Source organism: Agelaius tricolor, unplaced genomic scaffold, assembly GCF_023055355.1.
Source record: "Agelaius tricolor isolate 1412-34295 unplaced genomic scaffold, bAgeTri1.0.p SCAF_7, whole genome shotgun sequence".
Lineage (NCBI taxonomy): Eukaryota > Metazoa > Chordata > Aves > Passeriformes > Icteridae > Agelaius > Agelaius tricolor.
This window is the reverse complement of record NW_027269267.1, coordinates 13,918,173-13,937,119: the sequence shown is the minus strand read 5'-3', so window position 1 is coordinate 13,937,119 and position 18,947 is coordinate 13,918,173. Positions and strand designations below refer to the sequence as shown.

At 45.0% G+C, this 18,947-nt stretch overlaps 2 protein-coding genes across 4 annotated transcripts in view; one reads left to right on the top strand and one right to left on the bottom strand.

The window, feature by feature from the left end:
• The window catches only part of PCYT1B (phosphate cytidylyltransferase 1B, choline), a 41,142-nt gene extending 26,466 nt beyond the window's left edge, over positions 1 to 14,676 (bottom strand). The window contains exon 1 of one of the 3 annotated variants that reach the window (XM_071430372.1): positions 14,453 to 14,676. In XM_071430372.1, coding sequence (XP_071286473.1) covers positions 14,453 to 14,518 — 66 coding nt within the window. In that variant the 5' untranslated portion in view covers positions 14,519 to 14,676. Of the gene's footprint in view, positions 1 to 5,231; positions 5,442 to 14,452 lie in introns of those variants that run through there. The other 2 variants (XM_071430373.1, XM_071430371.1) reach the window with 2 other exon arrangements.
• Positions 14,677 to 17,693: 3,017 nt separating this feature from the next.
• POLA1 (DNA polymerase alpha 1, catalytic subunit) overlaps positions 17,694 to 18,947 on the top strand; it is a 183,370-nt gene continuing 182,116 nt past the window's right edge. Inside the window, 1 exon segment of the mRNA XM_071430367.1 lies at positions 17,694 to 17,884. Within this exon segment, the coding sequence (XP_071286468.1) occupies positions 17,854 to 17,884 (31 nt within the window). The 5' untranslated portion in view covers positions 17,694 to 17,853.

The following is an 18,947-nucleotide window of genomic DNA, read 5'->3' as shown; positions in this document are numbered from 1 at the left end:
AGGTATCTGTAGTTCTGTGTACCTGACAAATAGGTACTGCAACATTTTTTTTCAGAAAATGTAGCATTTCAGAAGGTATATAAACTGCATGTCCTCTGATGTTATAGGGGGAAATCTAAGCAGATTTTTCATGTCTATGAGCAATTCAGGTTTTTTTAAGTGCAGAAAAAATTGCTACATGTCTTCAAGCACAAACTTCACTTGGCACATTTTTATGGGTTTGTGGTTTTATATACTGGCCAACATTTATGAAAATGAAAATTAATCCAGAGCAAAAGCCAAACTTCTAAAGGACCAAATAAATATTTAGTCAAATAAAGAAATTCTGGGTTCCTTAAATGTAAAGCTATTTACATATTTATTTATGCTTAATTCCACACTGAAGAAAACAGATGGCAGACCCCCTGTCATATCATCACGTGAGAGAGAAACAGATGCATGGGACACTTTTTAACCACAATAAACTTCCCCTACATTAATCATTGGCTCCTCTGATTAAAACTGCCTTCCAGTGATATAGGAAAGATGAATATGAAGATCTATGAAAGCTCATGGAAATAAAATATTGCAATTATTCTAGGGATGGCATCAGAACCTCTTAAAACATTCTTTGTAAATATGAAGGGATGAAAATACAGGAATTCAAGGCATGTACACTTTCTTTCCAATTATTTCAGATTCTGTGTTTGAGTTCATTGCTTAACAGCAGCAACAAGAAATTGTCTAAAGAAGCAGAGTGACTCCTTGAACTATTATACAGCTCCAGTGTGTGTAAACACTAAAAGTTCTCCTCTTCTCTTCAATAAAATAAAAAAATAACAGTGTTTTCCAAATGTACTTGAATAAGTGAAAAAAAAATTGAATTAATGTAGTCTCATTTTTTCCTAAAAAATCAAGAAAATAAACAAAATGGCTGAAGCAGCTGATACCTAAAACTATGTGCGATCTGTCACATTTAGTTGTACCTGAGTCTCATTCTCCAAGTACTGTAGATTCAGTGGCCCCAAGATACTTAATCCCTAATTCTTACTGACCTGTAAAAGCTGTAGCCTCTGAATCTCACAACACTACAGAAGTAAATGTGGGCTTTGGAGCAGTGCTGGGACTGCAAGGGTGAACCAAAAGGGGCTGTGGCACTTGCAGTGCCTTGGCAGAACACGTTTTATCTGCCATATGGATAGATGAAGTGTCCAGCTAGTCTGTCCTTGTAATGATGATGGAAAAAACCCCCAATAAACTATGTGGGTACTTCCACACAGGGCCCCAGTGCCACCTCCTGCACAAGAAATGAGAGCTGGCCACAGCTTCAGCAGCCTGAGAACAGACATCCAAGGGTAGTATGGATGTCACATAGCCTTGAACAGCCCAGTATTTTGGGGATAGCACTGCCTAGGGCAGAGCAGACAGAACAAAAAGCACTTACCTGCTTATTTACATCATCTTAGAGTCACTTTAAATGAATGCAAACTGCTGCTTAATTCCTCCTGCCTTGCCCTCTACCCCCTGATGCACCTGTGAGCACAGGCCAAATCAACCACATACCTACCTAGCTACTCCCTCTCCTCCCCTGTAATTCACCCCAGCTAACTCAGGTGGGTTTCTGCTTACCTGGTTTCTTAAATTAAGTACTGTGATGGAAATGTATGTCTCGTTGCCCTGCATTCCCTCAACTTATCTAACCCTCAGTTAGGCTCTGACAGTTTTGAAAATAAGACATTGGTTCCCTGGTCCTAAGAGTACTTTATCACATTTCCACTGATGCCTGTGTTGGAAGACAGAGAAAAGAAGCTCTCAGTGTGTTCAAGGGAAAGATGAGACCAAGCAGTGCATTCTGAAGTTTATTTTCAAGTAAGTTTCAATGTCGATTTGGGTTTGCTTTATCTGCAGCACTGTCCTTATAAATTGCCATTGTTTTCTTTTATGAAAGATGTTGCATGGAACTGTCTTCCTGAACAAAGTGTTGAAATGCCTGCTTGTTTCTTTCATGTGAAGATCAGTAATTTTCAAAGGACACACCAATCCTTCAAGGAGCTAGACACACCTGGGACCAAAGTGAAACTCTTGATCCCAAGTGACATAAATAAATTATAAAAAAATGAGCAAATAATTTCACAAGGTTTTGCACTTCCTCTTTGGTACTTCCTGCTGTGGTATCTCTCAGTTAGACTAAGAGCTTTCCTTTTTAGTACTGATGCACGTGGGCAAACCCTTAGGGCAGGATTCCCAGGCTGAGATCCACAGCCCAGCAGCACTCTGCAGCCTACTGAAAGCTATCCAGGGACAACTGCCATGCCATCAATATGTGCATGATATGACCAGGGGTCATGCTTATCCCACTGAAAACAGTGAAGGCCCCCATGACCACGGGTATTCTGAGGATTAAAAATATGAATGGGACTGCAGCAGATGAGAATGTGGCCTAACATAGCAGTTTGGTCCAGATGAGAAAAGGGATAAATGCAAAAGGATGCAAACCAGCATTGGAGAAATGCTATTTGTGAGGGCTTTTTTCTTGATCACAAAACTCCTAAAGTCACCACTATGGATAAAGCCTGTGACTCTGATGGGTTTGTTTCTCTGCTGTGCATTGAGACCAAGACCTGTGGGGTCATTCAGAGAGACATCCTCCTGGCATTAAGATACAGGGAAGTTGAGAGCATAAAGAAGGCAAAGATTAAGTCAGAGATGGAGCAGAGGAATTGACTGAAGCAACACAAATGCTCATTAATGCTCCAGCTGGTTAAGAAAATGCACAGAGTGTCTTGGGAAAAAATTAATGGCAATTTATAATGACAACAGTACCAGGCATTAGAAAATATCAGGTTTCAGAACACATTGAAACTTACCCTAGAATTGCCTTCAATGTCCCCTGATTTCCTGATCTTTGAAGGACACAGGTTCTTTAGTGCTAATGTGACAGCTCCTGACAAGCTAGCAGACTTCATAGCCTAAAATCAGAGGTCTAATGGCATATATCCAATTAAAAATATTCACAGTTTTACAGCTTTAAAGAAATAATTCCTCTTTCAAATGAAAAGGACAACAAGAGTTTCAGAAAAGAACCAGCCCCTTTTCACCTTCTAAAATTTGAGGTGATTTCTCAAGAAAAACTGCTTCCTTCAACTTAGCCTATATATAACCTGAAAGCCCAGATAATTGATTTTAGAGATGTGTGAGAACCAATGAACAGCATTAAGAAGCCATCTGTAAATATCACAGACTTGCCACCATTTATATAATTCTAAAGTACCAAAGCCATCCTTGAGGTCCAAACAATATTAAAATGTTACCTGAGACACCCTTTTTCCTTTACACTAATAATCTAGGTGTCAAGGTTACTGGCCCACCACTGCACATGCTGCCTTCACAGGATGAGATCAGATCAAGTACTGAAGATCTTAAAAAAGATCTCATAGGAACTTGATGTCCATGTCATTTATTAGACTGTCTGTCAAGGGGTGATTCACTTTAACTCTTCAGAACACCCAGCCTTAATTTTTCTCACTTCAGACACTGCTTGACTACACTTGTTGGCCTCACTTGCTATGCTCTGACTTCATGTACTGCATTATACTTCACCAGGCAACCTTTTTTTTTTCAGCCTGAAGATAACACAGATCTGATGACTGGTGTGGTATCACTTCATAAGGACACACTTTCCACAAATATTTATTGAAAATGCCTCCATTGTCCATTATTGGTACTCGGGAAGATCTAAAACATCATAATGAATTCCTGTTTCATTCATGTACTCTGTCACCTTAATTTCCACAGAAATTATACCAGAATGCATGATACTGTAAATACTGGTATCATATTGTCACTCCTTTCTTTAAAATCTTTTAAAATGTCAGACTATACAGAGTAATATATTCAAACAGGTTGTTATATCTGAGCTTTTGACAGAGAAATCTCAGACAGCCTGTATGAACACACTGCAGCAACTACATCTGAGCTAACTTTCCCTATTAAAACAGCTGCAAAAACCTTCCATGAACAAATTAACAGTCTTCTTTAAAGCTGAATTTAATTATAACATGAGCAAGAAGAAAACATTAATTTAGGTCAGCTCCAATGACTGTTGCTATTTCTTGTCAAATCAGAACAATGTCTCAACTATAGTGTTAAATTTAATTACTGAAGTTTGATGTTTAAATATGTTTTAATTAGCCCTGCGACTGAATTCTGGTGTTAAGTGATCTAATTTCTAGTACTAAACTGTTGCATACATCATGCATTCTCACATCTTGACACTGCCTCCACAATTCTGTGATTGCATTTATGTATTGCTGTTATTAACTTTCTACCACCTTGCCAATGGTGCATACCATGCTGAGGTAAGGATAGATCTTTCCTGGTGGGAATAATAACAGATTTAAATAAGAAGCAAGGAAACACTCCAAATTTTAAATGAGCACATGAAAAGAAGGACAGCTCTCAGACCCGAACTCTTGGGGTACAGCATCCTTGTAAAGTTGCCTACATGGTCTGAGGGAGTCTTTAAGCAATGAACATCACAGGAGTTATTTTAAGTATCACTCTCCCGGCCCTCCCTCATTCTCCTGTCCCACCAAAAACCGCAGCTCTCCGAGACTCTTCTTCCTTACACATCCTGAATCGAACCGGCAACTCCTCACCGGACTCCTAAAGTTGAGAAAAGCGGGATTTGCCGTTCTGAGCGCAGTCACCCGTGCGGGACCCGGCCCGCAGGGCAGCGCGGGGCCGGGCGCTCACTGGGGAGCCCGCGGGGGCTGCCATTGCCGGCGGGAGCGGCACCGGAGCGGCCGGGACCGGCCATCGCTCCCCGCCGCCGGCTCCTTGGAGCGCGGGCCGCTCCTCTGCATTCACCACTGGAAACTGGCAGCTTTTGAGATCGTAGCACGGCTCGGCCATCGCACGCCTCCCGCCGCCGCTCCCGCCACCCGCACACATGTGGCAGCCGCGCCGGTGCCCGGGCGCGCCCGGACCCGCCGGGAGCGCGGGGGATCCGGGATTCTAACGGGCGGACCAAGGATCCTGCCTGGCTGTCACCGCACTGCCCCGAGTTCCTGCACGGCAGGGCACAGCCCACCTCGGACAGCCTTCGCTGGCCCTTTCCCTGGCGTGGCACAAAGGGACCCGCCGTGAGGCGGCACCGGCCGCCCGCGGGCTCCCTCCCTCGCCCCCGGCCCAGCGGCCCCGCAGCACCCGGGGCGGCTCGAGCGGGCGGGCCGCGGCCGGGCCCGACTCACCAGGCGCGGCTGTGGGCAGGTGTGTTCCAGCTCCTCCATGGTCTCGGACCGGGATTTGGGGATGCCTCTTCCTGACTCAGCACCGGCCGCACGCACTGGCATGGCCGCCGCCCGGGCCCGCCCGGCGCGGGGGGTCTCCCCGGGAGCCGCCCGGGGGCTCGGCCGCTCGCGTCGCCACGGCAACCGGCGGGCCCCGCCCCGCTCTGCGCGCGCGGGGGCGGGGCCAGTTATTTGCATGCGGGCTCCTGGTTGGCTGCTGCCCCGCCGCGCCACCGCGCGCTGCCCACGGCGGCTCCGCGGCCGGGCCCCGCCCCCGCGGGTCTCAGGGGGCCGGAATGGGCCCGGCCGGAGGGAAGCGCGGGCGGCGGCTCGGGCAGGGCCGTGCCACAGCACATGGCACCAGAAGGTTCTTGAACATCTCCAGTGAGGGAGACTGCACAACTTCTCTGGGCAAGCTGTTCCACTGACCGGTCACCTGCACACTGAAGAAGTTCTTCTTCATGTTCAGGTTGAACTTCCTGTGCATCAGTTTCTCCCTGCTGCCTCTTGTTCTAAGCTTGGCAAGCCCGAGAGGAGCCTCCAAAAGCCTCCGCCCTCTTGGCGTCCCCCCTTTAGATATTTATACACATTAATGAGGTTCCCTGTAAGTCGACTCTTGTAGACGCTGAACAGGCCCAATTTCTTCATCTTTTCCTTGTTAGAGAGGTGCTCCCGTCCCTTAATCATATTTGTTCCCATCCACAGGACCCACTCCAGGCAGGATCTCTTGTCCAGAGGAGCCCAGAACTGGACACAGCACTCCAGACACACTCATCTCACTGGGGCTGGGTGGAGGGGCAGGATCACCTCCCTGCCCTGCTGGCACTGCTGTCCCTAATGCACCCCAGGATCCCATTGGCCCTCTCGGCCCCAGGGCACTGCTGGCTCCAGCCCGAACCGCGTTCCGAGCACGGCCGGCGCGCTCAGTGCCGGAGCCTTGGGCAGGCACCGCTGCGTCCGCCCCGAGCCCGGGCGCGGCTGCACAGCCGGGCCCTGCGGCCTCGGTCACCCCTCAGAGCCCCCCGCCGTGAGGTTTGACCGGCTCAGAAGCAGCGAAGGCGGGGCGGTGCTGACCGGACAGCTCCCGCCTGCCCGCTCCGCTCCCGGGGAGGAGCACGGGGCTGGAGTACCAAATTCTTGGTGCTGAAAACATTAATTGCATTTTAGTGAAAGCTATTATAACAGTTTTGGCAAAAGCGTCGTTCTGTTCTGCCGAGAGATGGATAAAGAACATGGCTGTAATGGTAGCAGCTCTCTCTAAATGCAGCAAAATGCTTCTAATCATAGCAAATTCAGAGTTCCCAGCCATGGAACCTGGCTGACACCTGCCCAGGAGCCACGACTACATCTTTAGTTGTGATGTACAGCTGCTTCAACACACACAACTGTAGCTTTTACACTGCTGAAGTGAAATTACCATACTTCCTTCTCTTAAATAGCATGAGAATATGACCAAGATAATATAAAGCAAAAAAATTTTAGAACAGAGAGGCTCCATTGACTATTGATAACCTTGATAGAATCAAAAGTAGATTTCAGTAATACTTAGCTTCAGTGGGCACTGTCAGTATTGTTTTTAAAAATCAGACTTCATCAGAGGATACGAGCATCTAAGGCTATCCAGACCATGAGGAGTTACAAGAGAATTGTGCCTCAGGGTCTTTCCCCTTGAGACCTAAATTTCAAATGTATTTATCTTCTGCACATCTTCAAAGAAAACCAAGTATAATACAAAAATGTATGAACAAGGTGAAAGGGAAAGGCGTAGATAAGTAAATAAGAGGAGATGAGAAAGAAAGTAGAAAGAAAAGAGAATGTCAAAAGAAAGAATGAGACAGCTGTCAAGAAAAAAGGCAAATACATGTCAAAAGAGGTGGCTAAGCAAGAAAAACAGGTAGCCAAACTAAGCAAATCTCACAGCTGAATCTTTTCCCTATTAACTAAGCTCCTTTATCAGTGATTCTGCAAGAACTACTCACACATTATGGAAAGCATACTCAAGGGAAATGATTAAACCATGATTAATACAGCACTCGGCCTGAAATTTGTAGCTCATTTTCTTAGGAGAAATATTTGCAGGAGTGTTATGCCGTTAGAAGAATATTTGGACAGCACAGATGAGCAGTGCTAGGACTGGAGCAGCCAGAGGTAGCAGGCAGCCCTTTTATAAACCCAAGCACATATGCCAGCTCCTCAGGGATTGGTGCTGGTGTCCTGCTGGTGTAGCACCAGGTATGGACATACCCAGGTGAGTGCCCAGCCCTCCCTGATCAGGCAGGTGCATGGGAATAGAGATGAAATGAAAGCAGACTTTCCTCAAGTTGGATGATTGCCAATATACTGGAAATGTAAATTCCCTTGCCTTCTATTTCTTTTGAGTTTGAAAGGATGAATTTCATCTTTGCTTTCATGCTGAGAGTGTGCTATTGACTCCAGATGCATTTTGATTTATCTTCTCTACAGAGAGGTTTTTCCATATACATGTAACATTACAGAATGATAGTTTTTTTCATATACATGTGATGTCTCTCTTGCAGTAGTGTTATTACCTATCTAAGCTGGGCCAGAATTTCAAAGTGGAAGTGGAATACTTTTCATGCTGCTTACTTAATTTCTATCTCTGGTAAATGCTTCATGTATTCAGTCCTTCTGTTTGAAGAGCATGAAAAGAAATATTGTGTACCTCATTACAAGAGAGAGAGGAAGTTGAAATAATGGCAGAGAGAAGGATGTAGGGTCTGTCACGTCTGTCCAAATAGAATTTGTCTAAAAATCTTAGTCAACATATTGGATATCTTGAGTGACATATCCTAAACTGCATCTTCTAGCTGTTGGGGCTAAATGAGCTTTGAAAAGGCTGGAGTGTGTCTTCTTTGCTCTCTAAAATAAATTAATACAAATTAGGTTTGATTGGAAAAGCTCAACAGATGGTCTTCTGTGAATCCTTACAAGTCAGCCAGCTTTTAAAAGAACAGTGGAGCAAGAGGCACGAGTGGGGAGGTTCATACATCTAATTTCTTTTCTGTAATCAATGTCCTGTGCCAGGCTGATCATGGTCTCCCGGGCAGCCTCCTGCCACTTCTTCACAAGTTACAGGGACATATCACCGTAGGCTTTAATGACTGAGCCCTTTGCAACAGCTGCTTGGGTTTCATAGACATCTGATGCATCAAAATCTTGTCCCAGGGTGTACAAATTACAGGCAAACAAGCCAGGAAACCATGATCCCAATCCTCCTTCCACTAATTTCAAGGTCTGAATTGAATAGGCACCAAACAGGGAAAAACTTCAGTTATTAGGAGGGTTCCAGTTCCACCTGATACATAGTGGTTTGGGGTTTTTTAATACAGAACTTCAGTTCTCAAACTGCAACAATTAATTATAAAAGATTAAAAAAAATCTGTTTAGATATTACATTTAAATCCTCTCATTTCTCAAACTGAAACTATCATCCCTCTCTGAGCTACATGGATCTCAAGCACCAGTTAGCACAGCAGAAGTTGCATTTAAAATGGTCTTTGCCTGAGAGAGGCTGAAAAAGTCTTCTTACTTATAATTGAGTCAAAATGAAGACAAGCAGACCCTCACATAATTTCTGTTCAAAAGTCATCAGGAAACAAAAAAACCCGTGTGGTTAAATAGTGTTTGACTTCAAAGACAAGCATCTAAAAGAAAACAAAGTAAATTACTGAATATTTAACTGATGGGCTTGAATAAATTTTGCTTCAATGGATATATTTTGGATACTGAAGGTTTTAACTGAAAGACTTCATAAGGTCAACTGCAAGACTTTGTAAGACAAAGGAATGGTTTATGTCTGGACCAGCTTTATTAAAATTCTGTGTTTCTATGTATGTATATGTGTATGCATGAATCCCTGCATTTATGTATCTATGTATCCATCAATGTCATGCTAATTCTAGACATGCAAGAATTAATAGTCAAAAATAGCAGAAAAAGATACCTTATTGCTGAGATGATCAATTAGTTAAATCACATATTTTTAGATTGAGATTAAAACACCACAATGGTTGATATTTTTTCCCTCCTGTGTAGGTGGGAAAAAAAGGTAGAGAATGAAAGATATGAATTAAAATAAACCCTATAGGTTTTCATTGCCTCCAACACCAATCTCTTGGCTGCTTCCATATAATGTTGGCTGATACTGTAGCTTTAATTAATTTTTAAGAGCAGTTCATCATTCCAGTGGAATGCACAATGCTTATAAACTATACTCTTTTTGTCAGAATAAATAAAAATATTTTACTATTTATGAAATAGTCTTATAAAATGTATGCTGATTAAATCCACCAATTTTTTCTATATGCAATAACAGTCCATAAATTATGAAAAGTAAAAACAGTATTTGGTACAGTGTGATTTTATACCTGTGTTTTTCCCTCAATTCTTTAGTGAAGATGTGATGTTTCATAAAATCTATGTTCTCAGGATACTTGTATAGAATCAAATTAGTCAGTCTTATATAAGATTGTAACTAAAAATGTCATATTAATTCTGATATGGTTTACATGTAAATCATCTGAAATGTACAAATTCTTTAAAATAGTGGCCTTTGGTGATGCCATTCATCTGTGCTTTGTAGCACTGCTTTGAATAAGTGGGGTTACCCACTTTGGGAGAGGTTCTTTGTGTTCTTGCTCTTTCATGAACTACTTTTATAAGCACTTCTGAAGAAAATGGGGAGAAATCATGGTTGGGTTTTGACCAAGAGGGTATCTGTCTTCATTTCACTCTTCCTGAGTCAGAGAGGTGGTCACTTAATGTGGGAAATGTCCTGTTATTAGATTGTCCTTGCTAATTTCAATAATCGAGGTTTTACTTATTGAATAAATAATGTTAGGGGAGGTTGAGGGATTCTCAGCAGTGACACTTTACTGATGGATGCTCAGAGGTTAGAAAGCAACTGGATTAGCTAACCTCTGTTGGTCCTTCCCTTCCCAGAACCCAAATGATCTATTTAATCCACTCAACACTGTTCACTCTTACCAGAAAGGTTTTCTCAATATCGAATCTGAACCTCCATTGCTGCAAACTAATGCCACTGCTTGCTTTTGCTACTGGACACAGAGAACAGATTTCCTCTCCTTGGCTTTTGTATGACTACTGTGGTTAAGATTTTGAAACAATAGTTTGAGGATTTGGAGCAGAGAGCTGATATTCAGCAGGCAGGCTGGTACTTTTGTTACATGTCTCTTGACTTTTCTAGACTAAACTGTCCCAGCTGCAGTAATTTCTCATAGGTCACATGTTATAATCTTTCCATTATCCTCCCTGCTCTGTTTTGGGTTCTCTGTAGATTTCTTACAGAGTGGTGCAAGCACAGGACTACAGCTGCAACTTTACTGCTAGAAATACAAAAAATACAATGCTGAATGCTACAGATCTCTCTACTTTACATATTTCAGTATCAACTTTGTCTGAATGATTCATATTCTCTGCCCTCCTTCTTTTTGTTACAGATAAAATATAATTTAAGAAAAATCTCTTTACTATTTACATTTAAACTGCGTTGTTATCCCTTCTATCCCTTTTTCTCTTCTTCTGGCTTCCCAGATAAGCACTTCAATCTCCTTGAATCCACACAAAGCTAAGACTACCTTTCTTGAACATATTTGTATTGCACTCACTTCTATCCATTTTCAATCTCTCTGGTGCCTTCCTTTACCACCAGCTCAATTTCAAACTTCTTGGACTGATCAGCAATATTCTGTCATGCTATGTTTTCCAGGATTACAAGTCTCCAATACTTTTTTTCCCTCTCCACTGTTCCTGTCAACCTTTATCTTTCTATTTGTCAATGTTTCATGCAAGGGCCTTCGCAGCTTTTTGCCCATACTCTTCCAAATGCAAATCTGCCAAGTGAAACATGAGAAATCATACTGTAAACTGCATTTGAGTGATTGTTAGGAGTTCACATTAATATTTTGGGTACCAAAAACTTAATAACTAGAGAGTTTCATAATCTGGGTAAAGACACACACTTTACTTAAAGCCAAACACTACTTTATGCACCGTAAAATGGCTATGTGGGAGCTAGTATAGCTTTTACTAGTTATTATCTGAATGCCTCTTCCTGTAACAGCTTCTCCCATTTTGCCTGAACTAAGGTAGACCAAGTACCAAACCTAACTGGAAAGACCTTTCCCCTCAGGTTCACAGTTACTTTCCTGCTAGTGTCCACAGGAAGAGTCAAAAGCTGGACTTGAAAGAAATTAAAAAATTTTGACTCACTAGTGTTGGAAAGCAAGATCAGATGCACTGGAACAGGGACACACAAGGAGACACCACCACTAGGCCTGACCTAACTTGTGTTTCTACCTTGCCTGCAATGATGAGGCAGGTCCAGAATCTTCTATGATGATCTGGGGACTCCTGGCTGGGCCTGAAGCTCACCCTGCCTGGGTCTGTGGGACACAGCCTTGGGTGTCAAGTCCCCCACCCCCAGCAGCCCTATCATGTCATTGTCTCCTTGTCCTCATGGAGCAGCTGCCCCATGCTACACCCTGACAGCTGGATCAGACCTTCCTGAGTTGAACACAGTGGGGCCTGGCCCATGGCTGTGGGATCTTCTGCAATTCCTCCTGTGCCATCAGCCTGACTGGCTTTGGTGTCCTCATTGTACTGGCCCCCTGTCCAGCCCCCCGTTCCTGAGTGAGTCTCCTCTCAGAACCCGCCTGGCAGCCCCCTGGGGCTGGTCTATAGGGTTTCTGACACCCTCTAGGTCTATCTGCTGTGGCCCCTTTCCAGGCATTGTCCCTGCCCTGGTTGAGTGTCCATAGAGTTATCCACTGACAGCCTGCACAAACTAAATCCCTCTTCCTGTTCTGAGCTCTCAGGTGTGAGGACACACCTTGTTTGTGGGGAATGGAGTTGCTGTCAAGGCTGTGAGGGCACTGACAGTCCTGACCAAGCCTCACTTGGGTCCCCTGCCCTCTGCTCATGGCTCTGAGTTCTGGCCTGTGCTCTTGGTCCTTGCTGGAGCTGAGCTGTAGGAGTGCTGGTCTCCATCCAGCTCAGCCACAGCCATGCCCCTGCCTCCCTAGCCTGGCCTGGAACCTGCCTTGTTTAATGCACTTGTTTGGTGAGTCCCCAGTGGAAGTGCTCAAGGCCAGACTGAACTGGGCTTTGAGCAATCTGCTCCAGTGGAAGGTGTCCCTGCCTGTGACACGGGTGGGAACTAGATCACCTTTAAGGTTCCTTCAAACCCAGATCATTCTGCAACTTGCCTGGTGATCACTGGGCTGCATCTGACCCAGGCTACCATCACTGGACCTGACTCTGAGTTGTGTTTCTGGTTTGTTTTGAGACCAGTCTCAATACCGTGGACTTGTCCCAGCTGATCCTGACTCCCATCTCCAGGCTGCCCTGCTCACAGTCCTCAGCCTGGGGAGAAGGCCCCAGATTCCTGCCAGGCTCCCCTGCTGCAAGGGCCCTTGCTGCTTCCCCACAGTGTGAGCACAGCCTTCCCCAGCACCAGGCCAGCACCAGAGCTGTCAGGGTTACAACAAGACTCTGCAGCATCTCAAGATGCTGTCCTCCCTTCTGCCTAAGGGATCTGAAATAGTGAATGCTGAGAGTATTCACCCATGGAAGCACATTTGATCTTCAGCCAGGTCTTGAAATGTAACAGCCTCTCTGCAATAATGTTCTGCTTATACATTAATTGTTCATTTCTGTGCAATTGTAAAGAGAGAGTGCTGAAAGCAGTTAAAACAGAGACCTTCATGCTGTGGCAATAACTGTATGCTCTTGAATACCATTGGTATCAGACTTAATTCTTAGACATTATAATTATGTGAGGGCTCATTTTCTGTGAGTTTGCTCTCACTTGTCTTCCCTATTTAATATACGTTATAATATTTTGTACTTTTCTTCTAGGCTTGAATAGGAATATTGTATTAGGCAAGCAGGTGATGAGATTCTGTTCTCTGTTCCAGTTAGCATAATTTCACCAATTCTGGTCCAGTTACTAGGATTTGCTGTAATTTAACTGCAATCAGAATTGAATTGTGTTTGTTTAAAAATGAAAAAAGTGTCTCTGAATGTTCATTCCATAGACTTTTTCTGTTGTAATGGAGATTAGTGTGTGCTCTTTTTTCCATTTCACATTTTCATTTCAGAGCCTTAACATCCTAATAACAACTTTATTCTCTTCATCCTGTTGTTAGCAAGTAACTCAGGTAGGAAATTAAAAAGAGCTGTGCAGTGAACAAAAGGCATTTAGAGGCCTGTTAAGCAAGGAATTTACCCTTTTAACATAAATGTCTGCATTATCATTATTGATAAACACAAGGAGAAGCATCTATTCTTTCATACTTCTGTCAACTATGTGTGAAGAGTTTTGAAGGAAAGATGTCTTGCAAGGTAGTAATTTGAGATTTCTTTTCATTTCAATTTATAAAACTAGTTTCTTTAGGAGTTTAGTAACCCGAACAGTTAAATAATTCTTGTTGAAATGTCACATGCATAGCACAGTTTAGTAAGCAGCTGCAGAAGTGGTCAGAGCTGGATGAAATTAGAAGGAAAAACTTTAATTTAATTTAGTGATAATGTGCATTAATTCAGATCAATGTAAAGATTAAAAGTAAGATAATTAAATACTCCATTTTTGTAGGAAACACACACATAGAACATATACACTCATATCTTGAGTAGCATGCACACACACACACAATTCTCCACAAAGGTAGTCTGTACTTAACAGACTTAACTAAGTAATATAATAACATTTAAGCATTTTGAGGTAGACATAGTACAGCTGAGTTTGCTATTTTGCTGTCATTCATTATTTACTGGCATTGTTTTTGTACCACTACTCTTAGTTTTAACAGATTTTTTTCATCATCAAAAGTGTTATCTACCATAAACTAATGTGCAATGTCTGAATCTGAAAGTTTTAACTTTTTGCCCTACTGTTTTTGCAGCAGATCAAGCACACTCTAGTCATTAAAAGGAAGAAAAAAAAATAATCTTCAATACAGTAATTATTTTGTCCTTTTAACTTAGTTTTGATACTACATTTGTACTTTTCTATGCTAATGTAAACTGCTGTTTATATTATCTTGGAACACTTGCAATGAGTTTACAGAATTTACTATTAATAACTTACATATTTAAATTACAGCTCTGAGAAAACAAAACAAAAAATAGATCTTTGTCACCTGTTGTTGAAATCTTGGAGTTTCCTGAGCTTCTTCTTCTGTACTGTGTTTTTTGCTGCCTACCATCTTCGTTACTATGCTTGTCTTGCACTTTTCTCTGTAGCTATCACACTTGCCTCAAGGGAATCTTGTTGGCTCTGGACCACCAGAATTCCCACTTCTTGTTCTTAAAAGACAACTGAGCAAAGGTCATGCCAAGTTGTTCTTGTATGGTTGGCCAAAGGGAGGGTAAAGATCAGCTCAAAGCAATCTGCTGTGATAAACCCTTTAGCAGAGGAAGTCCCAAATCTTGCTGGGTTATTTTTCCTTCCCAAAGCAAAGCCCGTCCCTTGCTCCCCCACCTTTTCTTTTTTTCTCCCTGCAGCATTTAAATATGCTTGTTATGCTGTGCTGTGGGAAACAGATGCATTTTTGTTATGGCCAGAGATGAATGTCAGGATTGAGGGAGCATCCATGAAAAAGTCTTTTGTTTGGTCTGCTGTCCCACAGTGGAGCTGTGGCAACAGCTTCCGTTTGGGAAATTCACTGTGTCACTGTGTTCAAAGCACAGCATCACCTGAACGACAAACATGCCACTGTTCATATGACAGCTGACAAAGGGTATTGTTTAATTGTAATCAAAAGCAATAAAATCCAGCCAATTCAAAAATCCAAAGCATCTGAAGGCTAGGTAAATGCGAAATGCACGGGCATTCTATTTTTATTCAAACTGAAGAATTTAGAAATATTTTTATTTTATAAATGTTTATGTATTGTGGTTCAAAAATTGAGTAACTTCTGATTTTGAGCCCCACATCACTCTTGGTGATTGTGCACATGTTTAAAAAAAGAAGTAAAGCAAATAGTGCCACACTCCTGTGAAGGAGAGGCTGTGTGTAGGTGTTGTTGGTTTAACCTGGCAGGCAGCTAAACAGCACACAGCCACTCACTCACTCTCCCACCCACCCCCTGAGTGGGATGTGGGAAAGAATTGGGGGAAAAACCAAAAGTGAAGTATTACGGTTGAGACAAAAACAGTTTAATAGGAGAAAAAAGGAGAAAAAATAAGAACAAAAATAATTAGAATTTACAGAGTAAGTGATGCACGGTGCAATTGCTCACCACCCAGTGACTGATGCTCAGACAGTTTTGAGCGGTGGCCTCTGGCCAGTTTCCCCCCAGTTTATATTCTGGGCACAACATCTTATGGTATGGAATATCAGCTGGGGTCAGCTGTCCTGGCTGTGCCTCCTCCCAGCTCCTGGTGCCCTGCAGCCTCCTTGCTGGCAGGGCGGAGTGAGAAGCTGAAAAACCCTTGGCTTAGTGTAAACACTGCCCAGCAACAACCAAAACATCGGTGTGCTATCAGCATCAGTATTCCCAGAATCCAAAACAGCCCTGCACCAGTTACTAAGAAGAAAATTAACTCGATTGTGGTGGAAACCAGGACAGCAGATGAGAGGCATTCTTCATGTGGCTGTCAGTGTTTCCAAGGATGCACATTTGCTACAGCTAAGCCTGTTAACTGGGTACAGCTGAGAGGGGTCACTCTCCCTGCAATGGGCACTCTGGCTGTCAGTGTCCAGCCTCTTTTGGCACCAGGGAGCTACCACAGGTGGCTGGGGTCATTCTTCTGCTTCTACCTAGACTAGGTCCAGCAGTGGGATAATGTTGTACTAGCACCTGGGTATGTAAGTTTGGAGGATTGGGAGGATTTTTATTTCTCTTACCAAAGCTAAGGAGTCCTGGTGGAGAAGGAAGGAAAGTAATTTTCGTTTTCAGAACCATATAAATTATCTCCAGGTAATTGAAAACAATCAGTATATTCAGACCCAATAATATTGGTTCACATTTCTGCAACAGCATATCAGCCCTAAGGAGAGAGCCCTGTGGTGCCACCTGCCTTTGCAAGAAGCTGGAGTCACTGCCTGCATATTTTCATGAGCAGTAAATGCTTCTCCACAAAATTCTACAAATGATGGTGGTAGGTTTTTTGAGTAATGACTGGCCAGCACTGATGTTTTTGGACAAAATATCGAGGTTAATCTGTGGTGAAACAGCATGAACCTCATCAGTTTCCCTGGGTTTCTGAATGCCCACGCAGACAGATGTGAACACTCCTAGAAGAGAGGACTTGTAATGCTTCAGTTGTCTTAATTGAAGCTTCTAAAACCTTTTCCCATCTTTGCTTGAAACTGAAATATGTAATTTTCTGGACACAGTCCTTGCTCCTCAGCTGAAGGCTGTTATGTAAGTACTCTTGACACATTTGAGTGAAGGCATCTCTGTAGCATCAAAAGGAAGAGAATATACCCCACCTTCCCACCCTGACCAAGTCAGGGGTATGCAAGAACAAAAGTCTGGTGGGTCTTTTCTCAGAGCCTTACACACACTTGGCCTCTTTAGATATCAGAAATCCAGTCAGAATCTACATTTTTTTTTCTTCTTTCCATTTGTAGTGAAGAAGAAAATAAAAAGGAAAAAGGGTTTTGAAAATAGGAGGGCATCCAATATTATATAGAAAAAAAAATATAATATATATTATATAAAAATATGTATTTTTATATATGTAAACTATATTTACATGTTAAATTTACACATACACACACAAAAATACATATATATATCTATATATCTATATATCTATATAAACAAACATATTCTGTCACTAAGCTGACCAGCCTCTGAAAGACTCTAGTCATTTACTGAAGAAGTTCCTGAAACTTGTGATAGAGCATCATACCTAAATATGCAAAAAGAAGACCATGGCTCCTACATAAGTTAATATTGTCATGATCACTATTTGCCCTTCAGGGGTTACAGGTCGATGGAAATCGTGTGGGAAATCCCCATTTTTAACGTTGTTGCAGGTGATTCTTCACCTTCATGCTCCAGCCTGGCTGCAGCCTTTATCAACTAGCATCGGCCACCGCCTTCTCCGAGCTCAGGAGATATATTTTATACGTGACATTCAGACGAGATACATTTATGACAAAGCATTTAAACATGGCTTTGCCCCAGCTGCGGCACCGGACCCGTACAGGCTATGGGCCCTGCAGCACATGGAGACCTGCTCAGACCCTTCAGACTCGCGGGATACCGCGGGCCCTGGGGCCAAAAGAACGCCGGCAAAGCCGGGGCCGCAGGAGCGGGCCCAGCGCAGCCCAGGCCCGGTCCCGGCGGTGCAGGCCTCCCGCAGGAAGCGGCTCCGCCCGGCGCCGAGCGCCGCTCCCGCTGCGGGCCCCGGGGGCGGGCCGGGCCCGGCCGGGGCGGGACGGACCGGGCCGGGCCCTTCCGCGGGCCGCGCTCCCTCCGCGCCCGGGGCGGCCCCGCCCCCGCGCCCGCTGATTGGCTGCGGCCCCGGCGGCGGCGCGCGGGGCTCGCGTCTCGCGCCACTTTCGGGAGCCTTTGGCGCGAGCGCCATGGCCGAGAGCGGCGCTCGGGGCCCGGACGGTGAGACCCGGGGGCGGCGGGGCGGCCGGGGCTCCTGTCCTTGTTCTCCTGCCTGTCCTCGTCCCTCGCAGGCGCTGGCGTTTCGCTGTCAGGCGGGGGGCGACCGGGCAGCGGCGGCGGGGCGAGCGCGAGCGCGCGCGCACTGGGCGCGGGGGCGCGCGTGCGCGTCGGTCGGTCGGTCGGTCGTGGTGGGGGCGGACAGCGCCGCGCGAGGGTCCCGCGTCCCTCTGGGGGGGCTCGGCGGGACCGCGCCCGCGCTGCCCCAGCGGCGGGACCCGCTCCGGGCGGGCGCGGAACGGGGCGATCCGCCCGGGGACGAGCTCGGGCCGCACGGCCCCGCGCCGGCGGTGCAGCCCCGCGGGCTGGGGCGGCTCTGCCCGCTCGTGTCTCAGCCCAGGCGGCAGCGGCGGGCAGGGGTGGCCCCGGCTGGGGCTGGAGCACGCGTGTCCCAGAGGAGCGCGTTGCCTGAGGCGCTGGCAGTGAAGGCGGAGCATTAACAGAGATAAACGCGCCCAGAGCGGTCTGTGCTGTTCTCCCCCGCGGGGCAGCAGGCAGTGCAAATGCCCCTTTTAGCAATGCCGATCCGGTCTTCTCTCAGCCGCGCTGCCGGGGTGCAGCTCCGGTCACAGGGCGATGTCCTGCTGCCCCCAGGAGGGGAGTGCCCTGCTCTTCTGGCCACCTGGTCTCCTGTGCCTGCACGGGGTGTGCAGCTCCTCACACCGAGCCCGCGGCCTTGTCCCCGGGTGCTTGTGTGCTGCTAGGACTTGGGTTGGGCCCGTTTGTTCCCTCTGGTCAGATAAGTGTTCCTCTCCAAATTAAGAGAAAGAAAAAAAGATCTGGAGAAGTAGAAAGCATCTTTCTGGGGAGAGCATTTTGGGAGGGAAGGAAGTAGAAGAGGAAATGGGGTGTCAGCTGTCAACAGATTTCTAGTTTGTCTCAATCTGGTCACACTCAAGCGTTGTGGAAACCGCCTAAAAACATCGCCTAAAAACGTCGCTGCTTTGTAGCAGTGTAGGCCTTCTCCAGGTCTGGTGTTCCTGAGTTGTCATGGAGACATGCAAAA